Consider the following 20,312-nt stretch of genomic DNA (forward strand, 5'->3'; position numbering starts at 1 on the left):
AGGTGCTCAATAAATGCTCAACGAGTAAACACGGGATTAAAGGGTTGATTCTACTGAAAGGCAGTTGGCTAAGAGTGCTAGACTGGGAGGCAGAGACTGGACTCCAATTCCAGTAGTCTTTGCCATCAACTGCCTGAGGCCTTGGGCCTACCTAGTTCCTTTTCTTGGGTCTGCTAACGCCTCACCTGGAAGGTCTAGATGTCTGTTGCCCTTTACACACCATACCACACCCACACCCTTTTGGCAGAAGCATTCAGGTGAGGCACCCAGGAGCTCTAGTCATCCAGGTCCACCACCCCAGAAACAATAACCAGGAGAGTAATGGTTTGAGTGCCCTGTGAGGCACAATAGAGGTGACAGCAGTTGACAACTGCCAGGGGTCCACATCCTGCCAGCTGGTGATGACAGGAATTGACATAGTCACCGGCTGACTTTCTCACTCTTGATGTTCTTAGGCTGGGGCTGGGGGATCCCACATTCTCTGACCGTCCCTCTAGTAGACCTCTTGGGTTCCATAAAGCTGGCTATCAGGGGCGTCAGTGGAAGGGGCGTCAGGGGCTCCTTCAGCTCGAGCCAGAAGGAGCTCAGCCACTCTCTTAGGAGGTATCAGGCACCAGCGGGGCCACAGGAGCCAAAAAACAAGCACACGTCTTTAAGACATTGTGCCAGTGAGTCTGGATCTCACCCACTGAATAATGCCTGTGACACCCCGTTTCTCCACGTTGGCTATCTTTTCTGGCTTAACTTCTGGGGAAACGGGGAGGACTTGGGGCTGAATGGGAAGCTGCAGCTGAAACTGGACACACAGCTCCCATCAAGCTTGACCGTAATGCATCAGAGAGCTGCAAAACAAAGCACTATTTCTCCTGTTGAATAAACAACTCGGAGCCCAGCTTCTCTGTGCACCCACCCCTTCACACTCCCCCACACGTAGGCAGCTCCCACATGCCCAGGCTGGCAACCGGGTGGCAGGAACAAGGAAGCAGGCTCAGGAGGCGGCTGCAAAGGACAGGACGGCGGTTTTATATGTGGCAAAATACTTCTAGGGGGGTACAGACGGACAGACAGACAGGTAGGGGCACAGGACACCCGACAGGGAGGGGGAAAGGTTGGGCAGTGGTGTCTTCTAACCGGTAAGTGGAAGCTGCACCCCACCCCAGGTGGGGGGTGGGACAACATTGGCACAGGAGGTGGCGAGACGGGCATGAGGTGCCCGTCCCTGAGGCGGGCAGCTGGGCAGGGCCCAGTCCTCGTTGGCACAGTCGGCTCTCTCTGGCCCAGCTGGGTGCTGGGGAGGGGCAGGGCTGCTGGGCTTTAAGGATGCTAGGCAGAGGAACACTCAGGAGGGAGGTGGGCAGAGGAGGGACCAAGGCCTCTCCTGGGGGGTGTGGACAGCGATAAAGGATGGGATCACAAGAGGCAAATACAGAGCAGCAGCAGCAGCCAAGCCCCCCAGGGGAGATCCGAGGTCCCAAGGCAACCCCCCGGGGTGTTGATCGCCTCTTGGGCACCAACCCGCAGGGCCTCTCCCCCGGGGCCTCCCGGTGACAGTGAAGGGGCAGTTTTTTGGTTTCAAAATGAGGCGGAGAGTGTTCCATGGGTGCCAAACCCAAGTGAAAAGGGGTGGGGGGCTCAGACACAGAGGGCCCCCCTCTTCTGATGGCAGTAGGCAAGGGACATCATAGGCAAAGCTCATTCCTGGGGTAGGCAAAGGCCGAGGCATGAAAGTGGTGGGGTGGGTAGCAGTACCTCCAGAGAGCAGGCACTCCATTTGATGCCTGCCGCTGTCCATTCAGACTGCTCCCCAAGAAATCCCCATGGGGCTTCCAGTCTACACCTTTCACCCACCAGACAATGCTGCCAGAAAGCTGGGAGATGGATAGACATGGTGAAGGAGCCTGGATCTGGGGTTTGGGGAAGAGAGCCCTCATGGGAAAGTCTGTGGTCTCCCTCTCCGGGAAAAGCCCCCTCACCCTTCCCAAATACTCCAGGTGGGGAAAAGAAAGGGCTACCCCATTTAGGACCCTTATTTAGAGCCCCAAGTAGAAAGAGTTAAGGAAGTGCACCTTTTCTCTGGGAGTGAGGGGAGAGCGCCCCCTGCCGTGGGAGAAAGGGACACTGCAGAAAGGTGGGCATCCCCGATCCATCCACAGCAGGTTAAGTGAAAACCTACAGCGAGGCTTAAGGGAATCCCAGGAGCTGGGATGCTACCACCAAAGAAACCCCCCAACAACGAGCAAAGGCATCTGAGAGGGAGACAGTGCCCCCTGGAGGAAAGATACATCCCTGGTGGTGAGCCCCTTGGTCCCTCCCCTCCCAGGGCTCAGAGCCCTTCCCCCCACTGCGTGGACCCTGCTTCTCAGCGGATATAGACACCTCGCCCCCAGCCTTCCAGCTCATTCTTGTTGCGCCCCAAAACTGGACCCCCACCCTCTGCGCAGTAGCGGGCCTTATTCCGGCCACGGTTCCGGTTGTCGGTCAGCTCTTCTTCGTAGTCTTCTTCCTCATCCTCCCAGGATCCCTGTCGGGCAGGCGGGGTGCTGCCCCCTGCAGGGTCTCCAAGCCCTGGCCCCTCGGAGGGGTCAGTTTCCATGTCCACACATGAGTCTCCCAGCTCCGTGTAGGCAGAGTTTCGGTTGCCAGGGGTGTCGGCATCAAACGTGTCTTGGCGAGACAGTGCCCGCAGGGTGCCCACCCGGCCTGGTGGGTGGCTGCTGGGGTAAAGGCCTGGGGGCTGGCCCAGCTCCCCGGGGTACTCGTGCACGCTGGCGTGCTCCCCGGTGGCCCGCTCCAGCGACTGGTCCCCGGAAGCAAGGTAGGGTCCCTGGTTAGCAGACGGACAGCACACACCATGCAGGTCAGGCAGGGGTGAGAGAGACACAACAAAGCAAGGCAGGTTAGTGATGGCACCAAGACACCCAGTCTGGCTAAAGGAGGTGGGTGCTGGCTCTAGGGGATGGGCAGCCTGCCAAATGGCTCTATGGCCCAGCCAGAGGACAGACCTCAGGGCATTTGCTCCTCTATTGGGACAGGAGGCACCCATCCTTCATAAGGCATGAGGAGGCATGAACTCTTCCAGTAATCATGGCAGAAAGCCCATGAATAATTAGTCATTGCTTCCTCAATGCACGTCATTAATGCTGTATTGGGCACTATCATCATTAACACCTCATTAGCATCGCCACTCATTAGTGGTTGATTGGGTTAGTCACTGCCCCAGTTTTCCAAATATACTAGGGGGATTTCAGCTCGAACTCACTAACCCCCACTCCTTCAACCCAAACCAGACCCTATCATAGGTTTCCAGAGCCCCATACTTCCCCCATCCATTCCCCAGGTTGATAAGATTCCTCTCCTGCCCCCAGCAAAAAATAAAAGCAGCAGGCTGGGGAAAGCTGATGGGTCTCCACCCCCATCATCACCACCCTCTCCCCAGAGACAATGAGGTGGCCCAACATTCTCAGCACCGAATGCCACATAAAGATCATCTGATGGTCACTGCCATCATGAGGAGATTGGGTGGGGTGCCAGAAGGCCTGAGTTCAAGTCCCATCCCCTGCCACTTCAAGCTGTCTGACCCTGAGCAAATGATTCTCCTCTCTATGGCCCAGTTTCTCTGTGGTGATATGATGAGGATTAAACCAGCAGTTTCCAAGCTGTTCCCTGGAGACCTGAGGTGGCAGAAAGAGCACAAAAGTGCTTCAGGGGTCCCTATGGAGGTGAAATGGAAGCCAAGCCACCAGCTCTCTCTGAGCAGAGCAAGGACACTTTATATACTGGGCTTCCTTAGAGGTTTCAATGAACAAATGAGCTCTGTTACTGAAAACAAACCTGAAAAGCAACGGTCTTAGAATGACTTCATGGCTTTCTCCCGGCTCTTATCTAGAACCAAATACTTAATGGTGTTAACTCAGAGATGGGAAGCAGCTGCCAGGGCAGAGCACCCATAGAAGGGCCTTTCCTGGAATCTGTTTCACTGGAGAGGGATGGAAGGTAGGGCATCAATTCATAGAAGATGCTTCATCCTGGGTACCCTCTGAGGGAAACTCCCAGGATTAGGGCTCTAAGAGAAGGGACAGTCTCTCTGGGTTTAATGGCCCTGCTCTGTGGGATTGCCTGGGTCAGACGGCCCTTGCTCTGTTGAGTCTAAAATGTTGGGTAAGGGGGCACGTGGCTGGCTCAGTTGGTAGAGCATGCAACTCTTGATCCTGAGGTCACGAGTTCCAGCCCTACATCAGGTACAGAGATTACTTTTTAAAAAATGAACATAAAAAAGTAAATAAATTAATGGGTGTGGAGTCCAGTGCATGAAAATATCAGTCTTCCTTATGTTTTCTTCCTAATTATTTGTCTTATAAGGCCGGAATCAGGCCTCATAGCCAAAAGCCCCTAAGGCAGCAGGTGTAGTCCTATGAGACCAGGCCCAGGAAGGCACCACCAGCCAGCCCCAATCCCATCAAAAACCACAGACACCAGAAGCTGCCACTCACCACATTTTTTTACAAAATAAAGCTCTTCCCTTCCTTCCCCGTGTTCCCTGAGCTCCAGTTCCGAGCCTTGGGCAGGAGGGGAAACAGGTAGGACACCTACATGGCGTGCTCCTGCTGCTGGGGCACCGACCTGGCCCGCTGCGAGGCCTCCAGCCCGCCCCAGAAGCTGAGATTTCTCCTGAGGGAGGTGAGCACCTGTACCTGGAGGTTGGAGACAGGGGCAGGGCTGGAGGCCAAAGCTGCAGTAGCCATGGTACGATTCAGCAGCGGATTGGGCGGAGTGCTGCTGGGCGGGTGTGTGGCCTTCCAATAGGCTTCCAAGTATTCGGCCAAGTGCTCGCAGGCATCCTCCAATTGGTTCTCGTCCAGAATGATGTCAAACATTTCCTGCGGAGGCGGGGTTAGGGGCAGGGCTGGGATGAGCTGGGCGTGATCAAGGGGGTAAGGGTGTGGCCTGGGTGCAGTGGGTGGAGTCAAAGGGTTGAAGGACAAAGTTAAAAAGAAACCTCTAGACTTCCAGAGAGGAGGACTCTCAGATATGTACATTGGCAGAACTACAAAAGGTCTTGGCACCCAGACAGTCTGAGTCTCCAGGGCTGGAGGCCGCCTTGACTCCCCACCGGGAAGCGGGCCTTCCGGGACTCTTTTCCCAGAAGAACAGTTGGCACCCATTGACCCCACCCCGGTGCTCCTGGCCACTCTGTCTCTCATGCAAGTCAGAGGAAACAGGAGAACCCAAAATTCCTCCCTTTCCCAGGGTCTGAGCACTCACGGGGGGACACTGCGCCAGCTTCTCTGAGGCCGCTATTTGGACGTTGAGGTGTTTGGACTGAGACTTCCCTCGGGATTTGATGAGCCTCTGAAGTACCTAGTTTGGGGGGAGAGGGGAGGAGCTGGAGGGACTGTACGATGTTCCAACTCAGACAAGTAGGGCCTAGTTGGAGCCAGATGACTCTCAGGCCCGGCCACGTCTTCTGAAATGACCTACCAGTCCTGCGTCCATCCTTCCACAATGCTCAGGCTCTCTCCCAGACTCATGCCAGCCTTTCCTGTGAAGTGGCTATTTGAAAAGCAGTGATTTGCCTTCCTGATCTCTCTCACCTTCTTTATAGGCTTCACTCTCCAGGCTGGCAGCCCCATGTGAACAGCAACAGCCATCTTTGATAGGACACTTGCTGCCAACAGCCACTATTCTGTGGTTTCCACATGATCAGATCATTTAGTACTGACAATAACCTCATGAGGTCGCCACTATTATTATTTTCATCTCCATAGCAATAATGACAATGGTAATAATAGCTAAACAGAAAGCTATGACCTTAACTAAATGATCAAAGGTAACATCACCAACAACACAACAGACACAGCATGTCTCCTGATGCAACACCCTCAGAAAGATACCGTCACTTTGGTGATATTTCCACCAACAACAAAAAGCCTCAGCCTCACACAAGGAAACATCAAGCAAACCCAGCTTGAGGAACAGTCTACAAAATCAGTGGTCTGTACTCTTAAAAAACATCAGTGTCAGAAAAATCCAAGAAAGAAGTAAGAATCCTAAAAAGAAGGGTACCTTGGAGGCTCACTTGGTTAAGCGTCTGCCTTGGGCTCAGGTCATGATCTCAGGGTCCTGGGACGAGCCCCCCCCCCCCCAACGTCAGGCTCCCTGCTGAGTGGGGAGTCTGCTTCTCCCTCTCTCTCAGCCCCTCCCCCTACTCATGTGCTCACACATATTCTCTCAAATAAATATTTAAAAAAAAGGAATGCTAAAGAGATAAAGCAATTAAATGTAACACTGATCCTGGATTGAGGGAGAAATTGCCATAAAGGCCATCATTGGGACAACTGATGAAAAATGAAGGACTATTGAGTTTGGCAACTCTACGGTCATTATATAGCTAAACGTCCTCGTTCTTAAGATGTTGAAGTATTTAGCAATCAAGACATGATATCTACAACCTACTCTCAAATGATTCAGAAAAGTACATATACACATATACATAATACATGAAGATAAAATAAATGTGGCAAAATACTCAAAATTAGTGAATCTGAAGAAAACTGAACAATAAACTTTAAGTGGCTGCATTGAATAGTGTGTGAATTATCTCAATAAAGCTGCTAAAAATTAGTGAATCTGGGCAGCCCGGGTGGCTCAGTGGTTTAACGCCACCTTCGGCCCAGGATGTAATCCTGGAGACCCAAGATCGAGTCCTGCGTCGGGCTCCCTACATGGAGCCTGCTTCTCCTTCTGCCTGTGTCTCTGCCTCTCTCTCTCTCTCTCTCTCTCTCCTGTTTCTCATGAATAAATAAAATCTTCTAAAATAAATAAATAAATAAATAAATAAATAAATAAATAAATAAATAAATAAATTTTAGTGAATCTGAGTGAAGGGCATTCAAAGAATGGCAGTTCTTGGTACCATTCTGGGAACTCTTCTCTAGATTTGGAACTATTTCAAAACAAAAATCTTAAAAAAAAAAAAAAGTCTATATTGCTTAGTAGGTCCTAGGCACTTTGCACGATTAATTCATCTATTTAACCCTCACAACCACCATGTGAGGACCTCTATTTTGCAGGTTTGGAAATAGGCACGGAAGAGTTAGGTGACTTGCCAAAGGAGCACAGAGCTGGGGAGTAGCAGTACTGCTACATTAACTCTGCAGACACTCCAGCTTCAAGTCCCCACCCTGTACCTCAGCCAGTGCCCCTGGGAGAAACAGAAGTATCTGTTACTTTCCAGCTCACAAAGTGTTTTCATATCCATTATCTCCTTTGATCCTTTCAACCACCCCCAGGAAGTACTTCCATCCTATCATCCTCTTTCCACTCATTAGAAACTCAGGACTCAGAAACGTTAGGGTAACTGGGTGCTCCGCTCATAGGGTATGTCCACGAAATGGTAACAGTTACCACCCTCAGTTAGTTGTCCGTCATGAATTAGAGAGAACTCTGGGCTCTTTACATCATTACCTCAAATCCTTTCAACAATAACAAGGGAGGGATCTGGATGCCCATTTCATTTATTTGTTTGTTTAGTCATGAGAGACACAGAGAAAGAGGCAGAGACATAGGCAGAGGGAGAAGCAGGCTCCCTGCAGGGATAATGACCTGAGCCAAAGGCAGACGCTCAACCACTGAGCCACCCACAGGTGCCCCTGGATGCCCATTTTATAGGTGAAGACATTGAGGCTCAGAGAGGCTAAATAAATCCTGCAAATATCCCAAGCTCAATAACAAAACCACCATCAAACAAAATTTAATGAATGACTAAGTCAACCAAAGCTAACACTGGAACCCAGGGCTGCCTTCTCACTTTATCTTTTTTTATTTTTTAAGATTTATTTATTTATGATAGACATAGAGAGAGAGAGAGGCGGAGACACAGGAGGAGGGAGAAGCAGGCTCCATACTAGGAGCCCGACGTGGGACTCGATCCCGGGACTCCAGGATTGCGCCCTGGGCCAAAGACAGGCGCCAAACCGCCGAGCCACCCAGGGATCCCTGTCTTCTCACTTTAAATCCTTCCCCTACTCTCTCTGTGACTATCATAAATAAATAAAAATTAAAAAAAAAAAATTTAAATCCTTCCCCTAAACTCACCCTCCATATTCCTCAAACCTCCACTAACGTCAAGGAGGGAAAACTCATAGAGCTGTGTGTAAAAAAGAAGTAAATCAGTCTTCCTACCGATTCGTCTCTGTCAAGGTCCAAGCGAGGACAGTGCAGCAAAAAGGGACAAAATCAAATGACAGAAAAGACCTCCCAACTGCCAAGTAGTTGGGTGACACTGCGACAAAAAAAGCACAGAATTATTTCACTTTTCTGGACCAAGGGATAGGAGGTCAAGCAGAGCGGAGCCAGGGGGCTGGCCTGCATGACCCTAATAGTGATATTTATACTAGCTAAGACATGATGAGGCACATGATACCAGACCTTTGGCTAAGTGCTAAGCATTCACATTAGGTTCAATCTTCACAATGTCCATTTGATAGAGTTTTACAGAGAAGGAAAATAAGACTCAGGGAGATTCGGTCACACAGTTAATAAGCAGTTGCTAAGATTTAAATACAGGCCACCCAACTCCAGCACTCCTGTCCCCACTAGGGTCAGGCTCCTGCACCCACCTTTGGAGAGGTGATCTTGATGTAAACAATGATGGGAGCCAGGGAGGTCTTGGAGAGCTGGGCTGGGTGGTTGATGGTGTCAGCATCCAGGGCAACCAACTGAAGGGTTCGGGCCAGCTCGAAGATTCGCTCGATCTCGCTCTGCACCTCAGCTGGGGGACACGGAGTCATGGGGAAGGGGGAACGTGGGGAGTCTCCCCAAGAGGCAGTGGGCAATCACACACTTCTGGAGATGCTCCCCCCCAGACACACACACACACACACACACACACACACACACACACACACACACACGTCTGGGCCCGGAAGTGGGGGTGGGGGGATGAAAGGTGGGCTCACCCAGGCTGGAGCGTGTATTGGAGCGCTCAATGATGATGTGTTTGCTGGGGTTATTGAGGACTGAGCGCTTAGCCAGAGAAATGTCTGCTGTCACACGAGTGATAGAAATCCTGAGGGATGGGGCAAGGGGATTGAGGGGTCAGGGTGGGCTCGAATGCTCTGTCCACTCCCCAGGCTCCAGGCCTGCCTCCTAGCCCTCGGTCCATGGAGGCCCAGGATCATCATTCAGGCCACCCAGCCCATCCCCAGCAGCAGAGGATCACAGTGGGATTGGGGAGCCAGCTCCCAAGGTCTCACCTGCCATCAAATCGATGCTTCAGGAAGTCAAATAAAGCTTTCTGCATCATGTCTGTAACCTGAGGTTGAGGGGTGGGGGTGGGGGTGGGGGGGAACAGTCAGATATTTAAAGCCACTCAAGAAGGGTAGGTTGCCAAGTATTTACATCCTTATATTCCATTTTCTTTAATTCCTGAGATAAATGGGCCCCTAGAAGAGGTACAGTGTTCCTTCTGGGTCTGAGGAGCCTCCAATGGGGTCTCTGATTCCAAAAATAGATTCTCTGGGAAGACCCTTCTGGGGGGTATCTTGGGGGAGGGGGACTGGACCCTTCTGAGTAAGTCTCCCTGTGGGTCAGGCTCCTCTGGGGGGCTTCTCTGAAGGTCTGCAGCCCTCTAGGGAGATACTCTGTGAATCTGGGCCCTTCCAGGAGATCTCCCTGGGGTCTGAAACTTTCCGTAGCATCTGTCTAGAGGCCTGGGCCCCTCTGGGTCCACTCCCCTCTAGGGGCTCCTACCTCATAGCCCTTGAGCGACGGTCCCACCAGGATGATGGGCCTCATGGAAGGTACCACGTCATAGGGGGGCACATGCTCTGTCTGAGGGGGAAGCAGGGAGGGGAAACCCCAGAGTGGAGATGGCATTAGCTCCTCTTCTGCAGCCTCCAGGCTCCCCCATGCACCCTTTCCTCCCTTGCTCCCAGAGCCCAGATGTGGGGGTCGAGGTCAGGGTGGGGAGGGATGGCCAAGGAGAACCAGAAAGGGTGAGGGAAGTGGGGGATGGGTGGGGAGGGCACAAGAATGGGTGTTAGAAGGTCCCACTAGCTCATCCCAGGGGGTGCAGAGGGGGACACAGAAAGCTGTGATACTCACCGACTTCTGCTTCTGTTTGGCTGGGTCCAGAGATTGCCAAGAGTGGGGAGGCAGGGGAGAGAGGGGAAGGCACCCAGCAGGGGCAGAGGGCAAGGAAGGAGCCAGGACAAGAGAGGGAGGGAGAGCGGACGGACGAGGAGAGATAACAGGGCATGCGTGTTAGTGACAGACAGAGCCAGAGAGAAGGGACGGGACCCCATGCCAAGGGGGAGCCAGAGATGGCCCTAGACCAGGCCTGGGAGAAGGACTGTCAGTCCAGTGAACTTGGGACTATTTGGACAAACCCTTCCCCTTTCTGGGTCTTGGGAAAGATCTGAGTAGGGTGACAGCCCCTAATTTGGTGCCCATCTCCTGCCCCTAGTGCAGTCCAACCTGCTGGTTTGAAGGGTTCCTTACACTGTCCTACAGTGCAGCCAGTAGACCCCGTGCCCACCCTAGCCCCATGGAGTCCAAGAAGGACAAAGAAGGGTCTCCATTCCACTCTTCCCATCATAGGCAGGGGTGGAGGGCAAACATGGACTATCTCAGCTTCATCATCACCAGACCCTGCTTCCAGGGGTGGTGGGGTAAGGGGGTATGACCTTCCAAGGGAAGGGGTGCTTCAACTGCAAGAAACATCCCTTCCTGGGGGTGGGCCAGAGCGCGGCTGTGTGCGGAGCTGGATGTGCCCATTCTTGCCATTCCACCCTCCCCGCTCCTTGGCAGGAGGCCCTACTCCCCATGGAATCTGGCCGGTACCGCATCCGAATCCTTTCCAGCCCCTCCCCCTGCCAAAAAGCTGGGCCCTGACCCTCTGCCCTCTTGCCAGAGCCCAGCAAGAATTACCTTCTTGAAGAAGGGGATGCGTTTGCCATGGGGTGGCGGGGTGGTGACACTGCTAACACTAGTCTTGGCAGAGCCGCTCTGCTCCCCGAGCTCTGCCTCCTCGTCGTCTAGCTCTAGGGGGTCTAGTTCAAAGGCTAAGTTAGTCATCTCATTACCTGGACCGCAGTCAGGAGAGAGGAGGGAGGCGAGGTGGGGAGGAGTGGGATGGACATGGAGACACAAGTACAGAAGGCAGGGATGGGATGGGGGAAAAAGAAAGAAGAAGAGGTGAATGGAACAGAGCCAGGAGAAATGAATGGGGGTGGGGCAGGGGAGTCAGGCAGAGAGATGGAGCTACCAAAGAAACGGGAAGGAGAGACATGAGAGAATGGGCACTGACAGGCCCAGCTTGTGGGGTATCCTACTCTTCACGGAGGGGGTACCGCTGGATGTGTTTGGAGGACTCAGGACTGGGGTGCCCCCTACTGCAGGGAAAGGAGGGGACAGGCAGTGGGGAGACGACCCCACCCAGGAGCCACCCCCCCACCCCCACCCCACGGTTCCCTAAGGTGGCAGCAGCTCTTACCACTGGCAGGGGGTGTGGGGCGGCGGGTGCCAGTCACCACGTCTCCTAGGCTGGAGCTGGAGTTGTCACCTGATTTGCTGTGTGGGCAGAGAGGCAAATGGAGCTGTGAGCAGAGGGGTGGGCGTGAGGTGGGGGAAGCCTGTTCTCTCACTTGCTGCCTGCCCCCCACTCCCCTGGAAATTCTCCAGCCCCACTGGTGACATCACAGGAGGCTGGGCCCTCAGGGCAACGGGTCAATCCTTGAGGCCCAGTCCCAACTGGATGGTCTGTCGGCGTTCCCCAGCTAGACACCTGGAGCTGAGGCGATTCTGGCGCAGCTTCTGTTCCTGCAGGAGGCGCAGGCTGTCCAGCTTGACAGGGCTGGGGATGAAGCCAACCTCACAGCCCTCCTTCACCAGTCGCCCAATCCACCAGTCATTATTATATTTCTGCAAACAGCAATAGCAGGTGAGGTGGAAGAGAGCAAGAGAGAGGTTGGAGGGGCAAGCCAGCAGCCGCCCTTGGGAGAAACCACCAGGGACCTGCCAAGCTGCCCAGGGGGTGGCACCTTCAAAGAGCCAGCCCCTGGCACAGCCCCCAGTTCTCAGAACAACTCCATGACCTGAGTTCTCTTGGGCCATGGACCACCCCAGCCCCAGCATATCCCTGTCCCACCATGCACCCACCCTCCTCTGGAAAGATAGCAAGAGGAAAGGAAGCTGACACCCACATGTGCCCACACACTGCCGCTCCACTGACACATCTCATCACAAACCCTCTCAACAACCGTGTGACCTAGGCATTGCCACCGCATTTACCAACGCAAATCAGAGGCTCAGGGAGGTAGAGATTTGTCTAAGGTCATACAGCAGATTCAGCCAAGGTCTATTGGGTTCAAAAGTCTTTTTCCACTAGAGCTCTGGCTGTCCCTCTCTTGATGCCCACTACCCTGCCCTCCATCCATATATGAAGCGCTCACTCCACCTCTTTGATGTGCAGAAAGTCCTTGGGCTCAAAGGTGATGGCCACTCCCTGCACTGGCACTTCATCCCCTGGAGATGGGTTGTAGCCGACATTTGTCCGCACAGCAAATGCCACCGGCTTGGTCTAGAGGTGAACAGGGAGAATGACAACCAGAGGGTTAAGTCAAGATGTACCATCCTGGGGTAAGGATGATGTGAAGGTTTGTTTTGTTGAACATTAACAAGTATACTGAATGATTTAAGTAGTTTTCCTGTATGTGCATTAAATTTTACAATAAAAAACAATAGAATTCAGCCTTCTCAAGATGGAGGGGGCTACTGAGGATGGTAAGTATTAGCCTGGAGTGACACCCAGAAAGAATATTAGTAAATAATAATAATAATAACAATAATGACAGCAGAGCATATGGGTGGCTCAGTCAGTTAAGTGCTGCCTTTGACTCAGGTCATGATCCCAGGGTCCTGGGTTCGAGCCTCATTCTGGGGTTCCCTGCTCAGTGGGGAGTCTGCTTCTCCCTCTCCCTCTGCCTCTCCCCCTGCTCATGCTCTCTCTCTCTCTTGCTATGTCTCAAATAAATATAATCTTAAAAAAAAGAAATAACAGCAGCTATGGTTTACTGTGCTAAGTACCATGTGACATATTTTACAAACATTACCTCATTTATTCATCACAAAAATCTTAGGAAGTTAACTACTAGGGGCATCTGGCGGGATCAGTTGGTGAAGCATGCAACTCTTGATCCCAGGGCTGGGAGTTCAAGCCCCATGTTGAGTGTAGCAATTACTTAAAAAAAATTTTAAATAAAGTTTTAAAAAATAAAAAAAATTAACTACTATTACTATCTTCATTTTAATGAATGACGAGACTAAAGTTCAAAAAGGTTAAGTGGCTCACCTGAAATCAGACGGCTAATGAGGGTCAGCCCAGGACATTTGATTCCAGAAAGAAGTAGAGTCTCAAGTTCCTATTATGTGTGGCAACACTATTAAGCACTTATTACACTATATAAGAAGGCAAATAGTATAGCCTGCATTTTACAGCTATAAGACAGAGGCACATCGAGGCCCTGGGGTACACCAGCTGAGGAGTGCCTGGGTCAAGACTAGTCCCTGGGTCTGTCCAGGCCATCTCTAAGGCCTGGGAATGGGGGGAAATAGTGCCAGCACAGCCCCTCGACTCTCTATTTCTCACCTTAGCTTTCTCGAGCTGGGCTAATGCTTGGCGCTCTGCCTCTTTCCTTAGGGCTTCCCGGTCCTCCTCCAGAGACACGTCAGAGTCCGATGGTCGGCTGGTGTAGGACTCCGCCGAGCCCTGAAAATGAACCAGGCTGGCTCAGGGCCTGCACTGCCTCTCAGTTCCTGGGCCTCGGAAGGCACGGAGGTACCACCCATCATGGATGTCTCGAGCCCCAGCCAGCCTAGTGTGATGCCACACGGGCTAGGAAAAGGTGGTATGAGATGAGAGGAGCCAGGGACTGAGATTGGCAGGCCCCTGGGAAAACTGTGGCCCTAGGAAGGGTGACAGCAGCAAGCAGGGGGTTAAAGCAGGTCCAAGGACAGCTGCCTGGGGCCCGAGGGAGGGGTGTGTGTGGGGGGGAACCTGATAGGGGCACAACGCAGGGGAGGAGTGCCAGGGGACGAGGCTCCACTCCCTGTTCCTCCTTCCCTCCCTGCCCCCAGCACCAGCTGAGATAGATTCGGAAGAAGCCCAGAGTCCTTCCGGGGATGGCAGTCGCCAGCAGAGGCCTGAGTTCTCTGTGCTGTTGGCAGTGGGCAGCCTGCTCTGCATGATGCAGCCACCAAAAGTTTTGCTATCTTTTGCTCAAAGGTGAGGGAAGATAGAATACTACTTCCTTGGCCAGAATCAGAGGAGCCCCAACCCTCAGGCTCTCACAAGATCCTAAAGAGAACAGAAGATTCCTAGGGTAGTGCAGGCAAAAGAGGCAAGTTAAGAGCAGGACATGGGGCAGGCCTCTCTCCATACCAGGACTGCTGGCTGCGAGGGTCTAAGCAGGCCCAGGAGTCTGGCTATGCCAGGAAGCTGGCCTTGACCACACTGACCATCCCAGAGCACAAGAACTCCTTCAGGGATGCAGGCATATGTGTAAGACCCAAAGTGTCAATGAACATGCTTATTCACGGACGTGCTTGGATGTGCAACTTCAAGTGAGTTTAGGAGGGTGTGTTCTCTGGTATGTGTTGGGTATGCATGACTACATGCATAAAGGTGCACACAGGCACAGACGGGGGGCACCCTCGGTGTCAGTGTTCCTGACAATGTGCGGCACATGAAGGCAGAAGCCAGGAGGTGTGAAATTGTGTGACTACACAAATGTGGTGGTGTTGCTATAAGGGCAGGAGATGATAGGGAGAAGGAGCAGGACTACAGACATGTGGGGGTTCTTTCCTGAGGCCCTGCAAGGGTCACTTGGCCAGGAATGCCCATTAGCTTGGTATGGAGAAGACCTAGGAAAAGAGGGAAAACAAAGTCCCACCTCCCCCAGAGGGCCCCGTCATTAGCTAGCGAGGTTGCTCACTCCTTTCCCAGCCAAATCACAAAAATGGGAGGCTTGTGAAGGTGCAAGCCTGGGGTAGGGGTGGGATCACTAATGGAAGATGGAAAAGAGACGAGAGTGAAAACCAGCTAATTCACTACTCTCCACTCCTCCTGACGAGAACACTAAGAATCAGGAAGACAGATGCCCAGAGAGCCAGAGAAACAGACCCAGAGACAGAATGGCAGAGAGGCATTTACTGATCCTTACGGACCCGTGGGCGCACGCATTCACAGGCGTGTGCGCACATACACACAGACATGCACAGACATGGACATATCAGAAATGGCAGGAGCAGGGAAAGAGTGAGGAGGCAAAGAGACAGGCTGGAGTGAGGGCCCCCCCATCAGCTTTCCCGTTGGGGCTACTCCCACCCACCCAGACTCCCACCCCATCCCTAGCTCACCACTACGAGGGTCCGGCTGGGCGCCTCCATCACAGCGCCCTCAGTGCCTGGCCCTGCTGGCCTAGGGGGTGGCCCAAACTGCCTGTTCCCCCAGGGGGCTCAGGTTACAAGCAGAGTTGCTACATGTGCAAACTGCTAGGGTATATTTAGCTCAGAGATGTGGCAAGGCCTGCTCCCCCACTCCCTGCCACCTACGGGGGTCAGAACGCAGAACTGAGAGGAGGAAGGACTGGAGGCTGGGGTCTGACCCCCTGGGGTGGCAAACAATGGAGGAACCAAGGCTCTTTCCTGTCAAGAGGAGTTACACGGAGCACAGCGTCATTCCTCCCAGCACTGGCCCTGGCCCAGCCCTGCAACAGGAGGGATGAGGAAAAGACTGAAGAAAGATCTTCCTGTCTATGTACTTAGAAGATGCTGGGATGAAGGGCTCCTTGTCTGACCCTCTCAAGTCAGGCCTGGGCTCACATATGCCAAGTGTTGTGGAGATAGAAGAATCAAAAAGGGCCTCACTCCACAATCTGCCGTGGATCTGCCAGGCACCACCCTCATTCTCCAGCCCAAGGGGGGCTGACCTCCCTACTGCCCTATGCTCGCATATGCCCTACCCATTTCCTCTTCAGCATCCGCCCTTTCCTTGTCTGATCCCAAGCCTCTCTCGCCTTTTTTGGGTACCAGGTTTTGTTGAGATGCTCTGTAGTCATAGCAACCACATGCCTCTCTGGCTGCCTCTCCCTGAGCTTGAGATGGCCTGGGGTTGACAGTAAGAACAGAGAGGAGAATGGCATCTTCCTGACTGGGAAAAGAAGACCCCAGAAAGCTATTCAGCCTCCTTCAGCCGGGGGTGCTACTCTCTAAAACCCCCTCCTGCCCTGGCCTCCTCCAACCAGCGTACCTTCTCTCAACATATTCAAGAACAGTTAGCTGGACGTGAGGAGGGCGTATCCCTGACCCATACCTCACCAAAGCTCCAGGGACCCAAAGGACCTGGTTCCTCATTTCTTAGGCTCTGCCTCTACCCCACGCTGTCACAGGTTCTGGGGGAGGACATGGAAGCAGACAGCCGGCAGGGGGAGTGGGTGACAGCCTGAAGCAAGCTAGGAGGAGGCAGGCCAGGCTGTCCCTGAATGAGATGACGCAGGCAGGCAGGCAGCAGGGGCTGGTGCCTGAAGCTGGGGGAGGGGCAGGGCGGGGGCTGAGGGAGTGGGTGCAGGCTGACAGTATGTGCAGGAGAGGTCACGGGCTAAGGGTGATGGGATGGTTCCAGGCAGGGGACAAATGACACAGGGGAGGGTACCTGGAGAAAGCCTCAGACTCAGCTACCAATGCTGGTCTCCACCAACCAGCCACCTCCTTCATCTCAGCCCAGCCTCCCCATTACCTGGCGGACAAAACTGTTGGATGTCGTATCCGAGGACGTGCTCCCATCTGACCTTTTGAACCGCCCTTTCCTCTTGCTGTATTTGCCCTGGAAAAGCCAGAAAGGGACAAGAGTGGAATCAGAAAGGGCTGTTCCCAACCCTCACCCCATCAGGCCCCGAGCTACAGCCAGGCCTTGGGAATATCATTCCCTGATCCGAAGAGCCCCACCCCCCATCTTCTTCTAGAGATGGTACAGCCCGAGGGGGAGGAAGGGCCCAGACCACAGCCCTGGGGTGGGGGACAGTGGGAGAGAGCCTTAGGAAACACACATGAAACCCCCAAACCAAGCCAGAGAGTCTGAGAACAGGGAGGCGCTGAGAAGCTGGAAGCTCATTAGGCAGCAAAGCTAATTAAGATGCCGGGCAGGCTGCAGAGGCCTCCGGGGAAGGGAGAGGCTGCCTGCAGTGTGAGGACGGCAGAGGGAGCTGGGGAAAGACCCCTCCTTCTCCCCATCAGCTAGAGCAGAGGGGGGCTGAGTGTGCCTGTGGCCCCCAGAGTGAAGGGGAATCACCAACCCGAGCCCAGCTTGGCTTTCCCTGAGCCCGAATCTTGCCTTCATTTTTCCGCAGAGTGGGGAGGGGAGTGGCAGCTCTCAGTTCTTGGGAGACCCAAAACTACATTTCATTTCAAGGGAGGGGATTGTGGGGGGGGGGGGGGCATGGAACTGTATTTGGAAAGGAAACATCTAACCTCAACCCAGCCCAGTGTCACGGGGAAGGGGTGGAATTAACAGCACCCCCCCCCCCAACCCTGGCAAGACTGTTTCTCAGCCCCTTCTTCATCGTCACAGTGGTCACACCTCTCCTCAAAGGGGGAGAAGGATCAACCTTCCACTCTCTAACCCTTAGGTGCCACTGCCCATGCCTGGTGCCCATGGTACCCACTGAGCTGCATCAGTCATAACGCCCCTTGGCCCTGCCCCAAGACAAGCTTAGGACACAGCCCCCAAAGTCCCTGGGGTAGGCCCACTCAGTCACACTGGGCTCCTGGCTTGGGTGGAGTGAACACTACCTGACCTCTGGAGCAGCCACACATTTAGGTGTTCCCAGGCCACCTATCAAGGGGGCTGCTTCCTCGCCCTCCCTAACTCACATACACACTTGGCCCAGGCCAGTCCAGAGTTTCTCTGCCAGAGAAGCTAGATGGGGTGGGAGATGAGGGTTCAGGCCCTCCACGCTCTTGTCCCCAGACTCAATCCTAGAGTTTCTTTGCCAGAGAAGCTAGATAAGACATGATCAGACTGGGGACTCTGGTTCCTCAGACCTGAGTACAAGGAGCATGGATAGATGGGAGAGAAGGGTACCCAGGAACCCTTCAAAAATCCACCCTCTCATCCCCTTCTCTCAAACCAGACATATCTCCAACCTCTAGGATTGAGGATCCCTACAAACTTAAAAGGATCCTCCACCACCACCACCACCACCACCCCCCCAGGATGGGAAAAGGGAGTGGCACCCAGAGAGACAAGGGACAGCTGAAAGGAAGGCCCCAGTCAGCTGCCTCCCAGGCTCCAAGGGGCCTGGGGTGGAGAAAGGAGGTATTTTTAGGTCTAACCTGACCCCCCCACACACCAAACTCATCAACCACATTATCACGGTGGTTACAGTTGCTCCAGGCTGGTCACAGCAAGAAAAGAGTTAATGGTATCCCAGCCTTGGGGTGCTGCCAGATTGGAGAATGGCCTTGTCCCAGAGAAATCCCTGACATGACCACCCCAGACTCCGCTTGTCACTACGTGGGCATGCACCATACCCAAGAATGCCCCTTCCTGGGGATAACTCCAGGAAAAGTGTGACCGGGGGTGGGGCGGCAGACACCCTCTCCCCCCAAACCCCAGGTAACACAGCCTCCTCCCTTCCAGGACAGTGAGTTGGCATCCATCCAACTTTCCAAACTTTGGAGGCGTTTTCTAAGGCTGGGGAGGGGAGGCGGGGGGAGAGAGGGAAAGATAACGTGGGTGTCGGGAGAGGGAAGGTGGTCCAACCGGATGTAGCTGAGGTGCCGGGGTGGGGGCCTAGCCCGGGGCCGACCCCTTCCCCACCCTCGAAGGCCAGCGTCTGCGGCTCCCAAGGCCTGCTGGCACCGCCCTGACCCCCGCCTCGGCCAGCTCCCAGGGCCACCCCCGCCTGGCACCCCCGAGCGTGCTCTGCGTCGCCCCCTTTGCCCGAGCTCGCTCTCCAGCCTCCGTCAGCCCCCGGATTCCCCGCCAGCACCCCCACTCTCAATCCCTGCAGCAGGTACCCGAGCAGCGAGGACCCTGCCGCGGGGGAGCCGAGGCGTGGTGACAGGCGGCCCGACCGCCCCCTCCCCGCTCCGAGAAACCGCAGCCCAACTCCCGGCCAGGCGCCCATCAATCATTAACCGGCAGGGACCGGGGGTGCGCAGGCGCCCCTCGCCCCTCGCCCCTCGCCGCCCGGCGCCTAACTCCTTCTTGCCCGCGTCCCCGAGCCGACCCCCAGGGGTCCGCGGGAGCGGCCCCCTGCCCTCGGGCCGGCCGCCACACCTCACCTGCGGGCTGGGGTCGAAGACCTCCATGGGGATCTCCTGGGAGGGCGGGTAAGGGCTCCGGGACATGCTGGTCTTCTGGACCATGGAGAGGAGCCTCTCCTCCGGCCGCCGGCCCGGCCCAGCCGGGCGCCCTCAGCGCAGGAGAGAGGCCGTCGGGACCGAGAGCCGCGCAGCGAGCCGGCGCCCGCTCCAGACACCTGGCCCGGCGTCCGGCTGCCCTCTCGCTGCCTCCCGTCCCTCCTCCGGCTCCCTCCGCTGCCGCCGCCGCCTCCTCCGCCCCTGAGGGCTCAGCATCTCCCCCCGCCCCCTCCGCTCCCACCTGCCCCGCCCTCCGCCCGCCCTCCCGCCGCCGCCGCGGCCCCGCCCCTCGCAGCCCCTCCGCCGGCTCCGCGCAGACAATGGGAGGGCGGCCGGAGGGAGGCACGCCCCTCCCGGCCCTGGAAGGGGGCGAGCCGGGCCTCGGACTGGCCCCGGGCGCGAGCGGCCTGCGGCGGGGCTGGGGGGGGGGGGGGAGGGGTGAAGCCCGGCCTTGGGGCTGGGGGCCGGGGCTGCGGTTTACCAGTGGATGCCGAGCGCTGATGGAGGTGAAGCGCGGATTGGCGCCCCCCCCCCCCCCCCGCCCCGTTCCGTCCCAAACCGCTCTCCCTTCACAGGTCGGCCCATTCCACTCCAGTTTGGGCCGCCGGAACTTCCCGATCCCGTTGATCCTGGGACCCGGCTTTAACTCCTTTCTCCCCGGTGTGGGCCCAGGCTGCCTTGAACCAAACAGAAAGGCCCCTCTCCCTCCCGCAGGACGCTGCCTTCGGAGGCTGAAGCTCACGCTGATGCCGGGGTGATGAGAATGTCCAAAGGCAGTTCCAACACAGACAGCAACCAGAAATCCCAGGGACCCAGGAGTGCTTCTGCTTTTGTCCCTCATATCCCCCCCAGGCACTTCCAGAAGGCAAGGTCCTTGTTTCTTGGAAGAG

At 55.0% G+C, this 20,312-nt stretch overlaps 1 protein-coding gene across 4 annotated transcripts; it reads right to left on the reverse strand.

Annotated features, from left to right (window-relative positions):
• Positions 1-1,000: 1,000 nt before the first annotated feature.
• Positions 1,001-19,659, reverse strand: CACNB1 (calcium voltage-gated channel auxiliary subunit beta 1). Of its 4 annotated transcripts, none has more exons than XM_041726694.1 (14): positions 19,345-19,659; positions 16,796-16,882; positions 13,649-13,768; positions 12,458-12,580; positions 11,786-11,922; positions 11,495-11,571; positions 10,105-10,124; positions 9,751-9,831; positions 9,255-9,313; positions 8,958-9,067; positions 8,619-8,770; positions 5,263-5,358; positions 4,692-4,877; positions 1,001-2,824 (listed from the first exon to the last, which is right to left on the reverse strand). In XM_041726694.1, exons 1-14 carry the CDS (start codon positions 19,426-19,428, stop codon positions 2,360-2,362), a joined length of 1,797 nt encoding a protein of 598 aa, XP_041582628.1. In that variant the 5' UTR covers positions 19,429-19,659; the 3' UTR covers positions 1,001-2,359. The 4 variants fall into 4 exon arrangements, with proteins under 4 accessions (XP_041582628.1, XP_041582627.1, XP_041582629.1 ...); XM_041726693.1 differs by lacking the exon at positions 10,105-10,124 and adding an exon at positions 10,930-11,084 and having other exon boundaries at positions 19,345-19,658; XM_041726695.1 differs by lacking the exons at positions 10,105-10,124; positions 16,796-16,882; positions 19,345-19,659 and adding exons at positions 10,930-11,084; positions 15,418-15,981.
• Between the last annotated feature and the right edge of the window lie 653 nt (positions 19,660-20,312).

This window comes from Vulpes lagopus, chromosome 12 (genome assembly GCF_018345385.1).
Source record: "Vulpes lagopus strain Blue_001 chromosome 12, ASM1834538v1, whole genome shotgun sequence".
In the NCBI taxonomy this organism is placed as follows: domain Eukaryota; kingdom Metazoa; phylum Chordata; class Mammalia; order Carnivora; family Canidae; genus Vulpes; species Vulpes lagopus.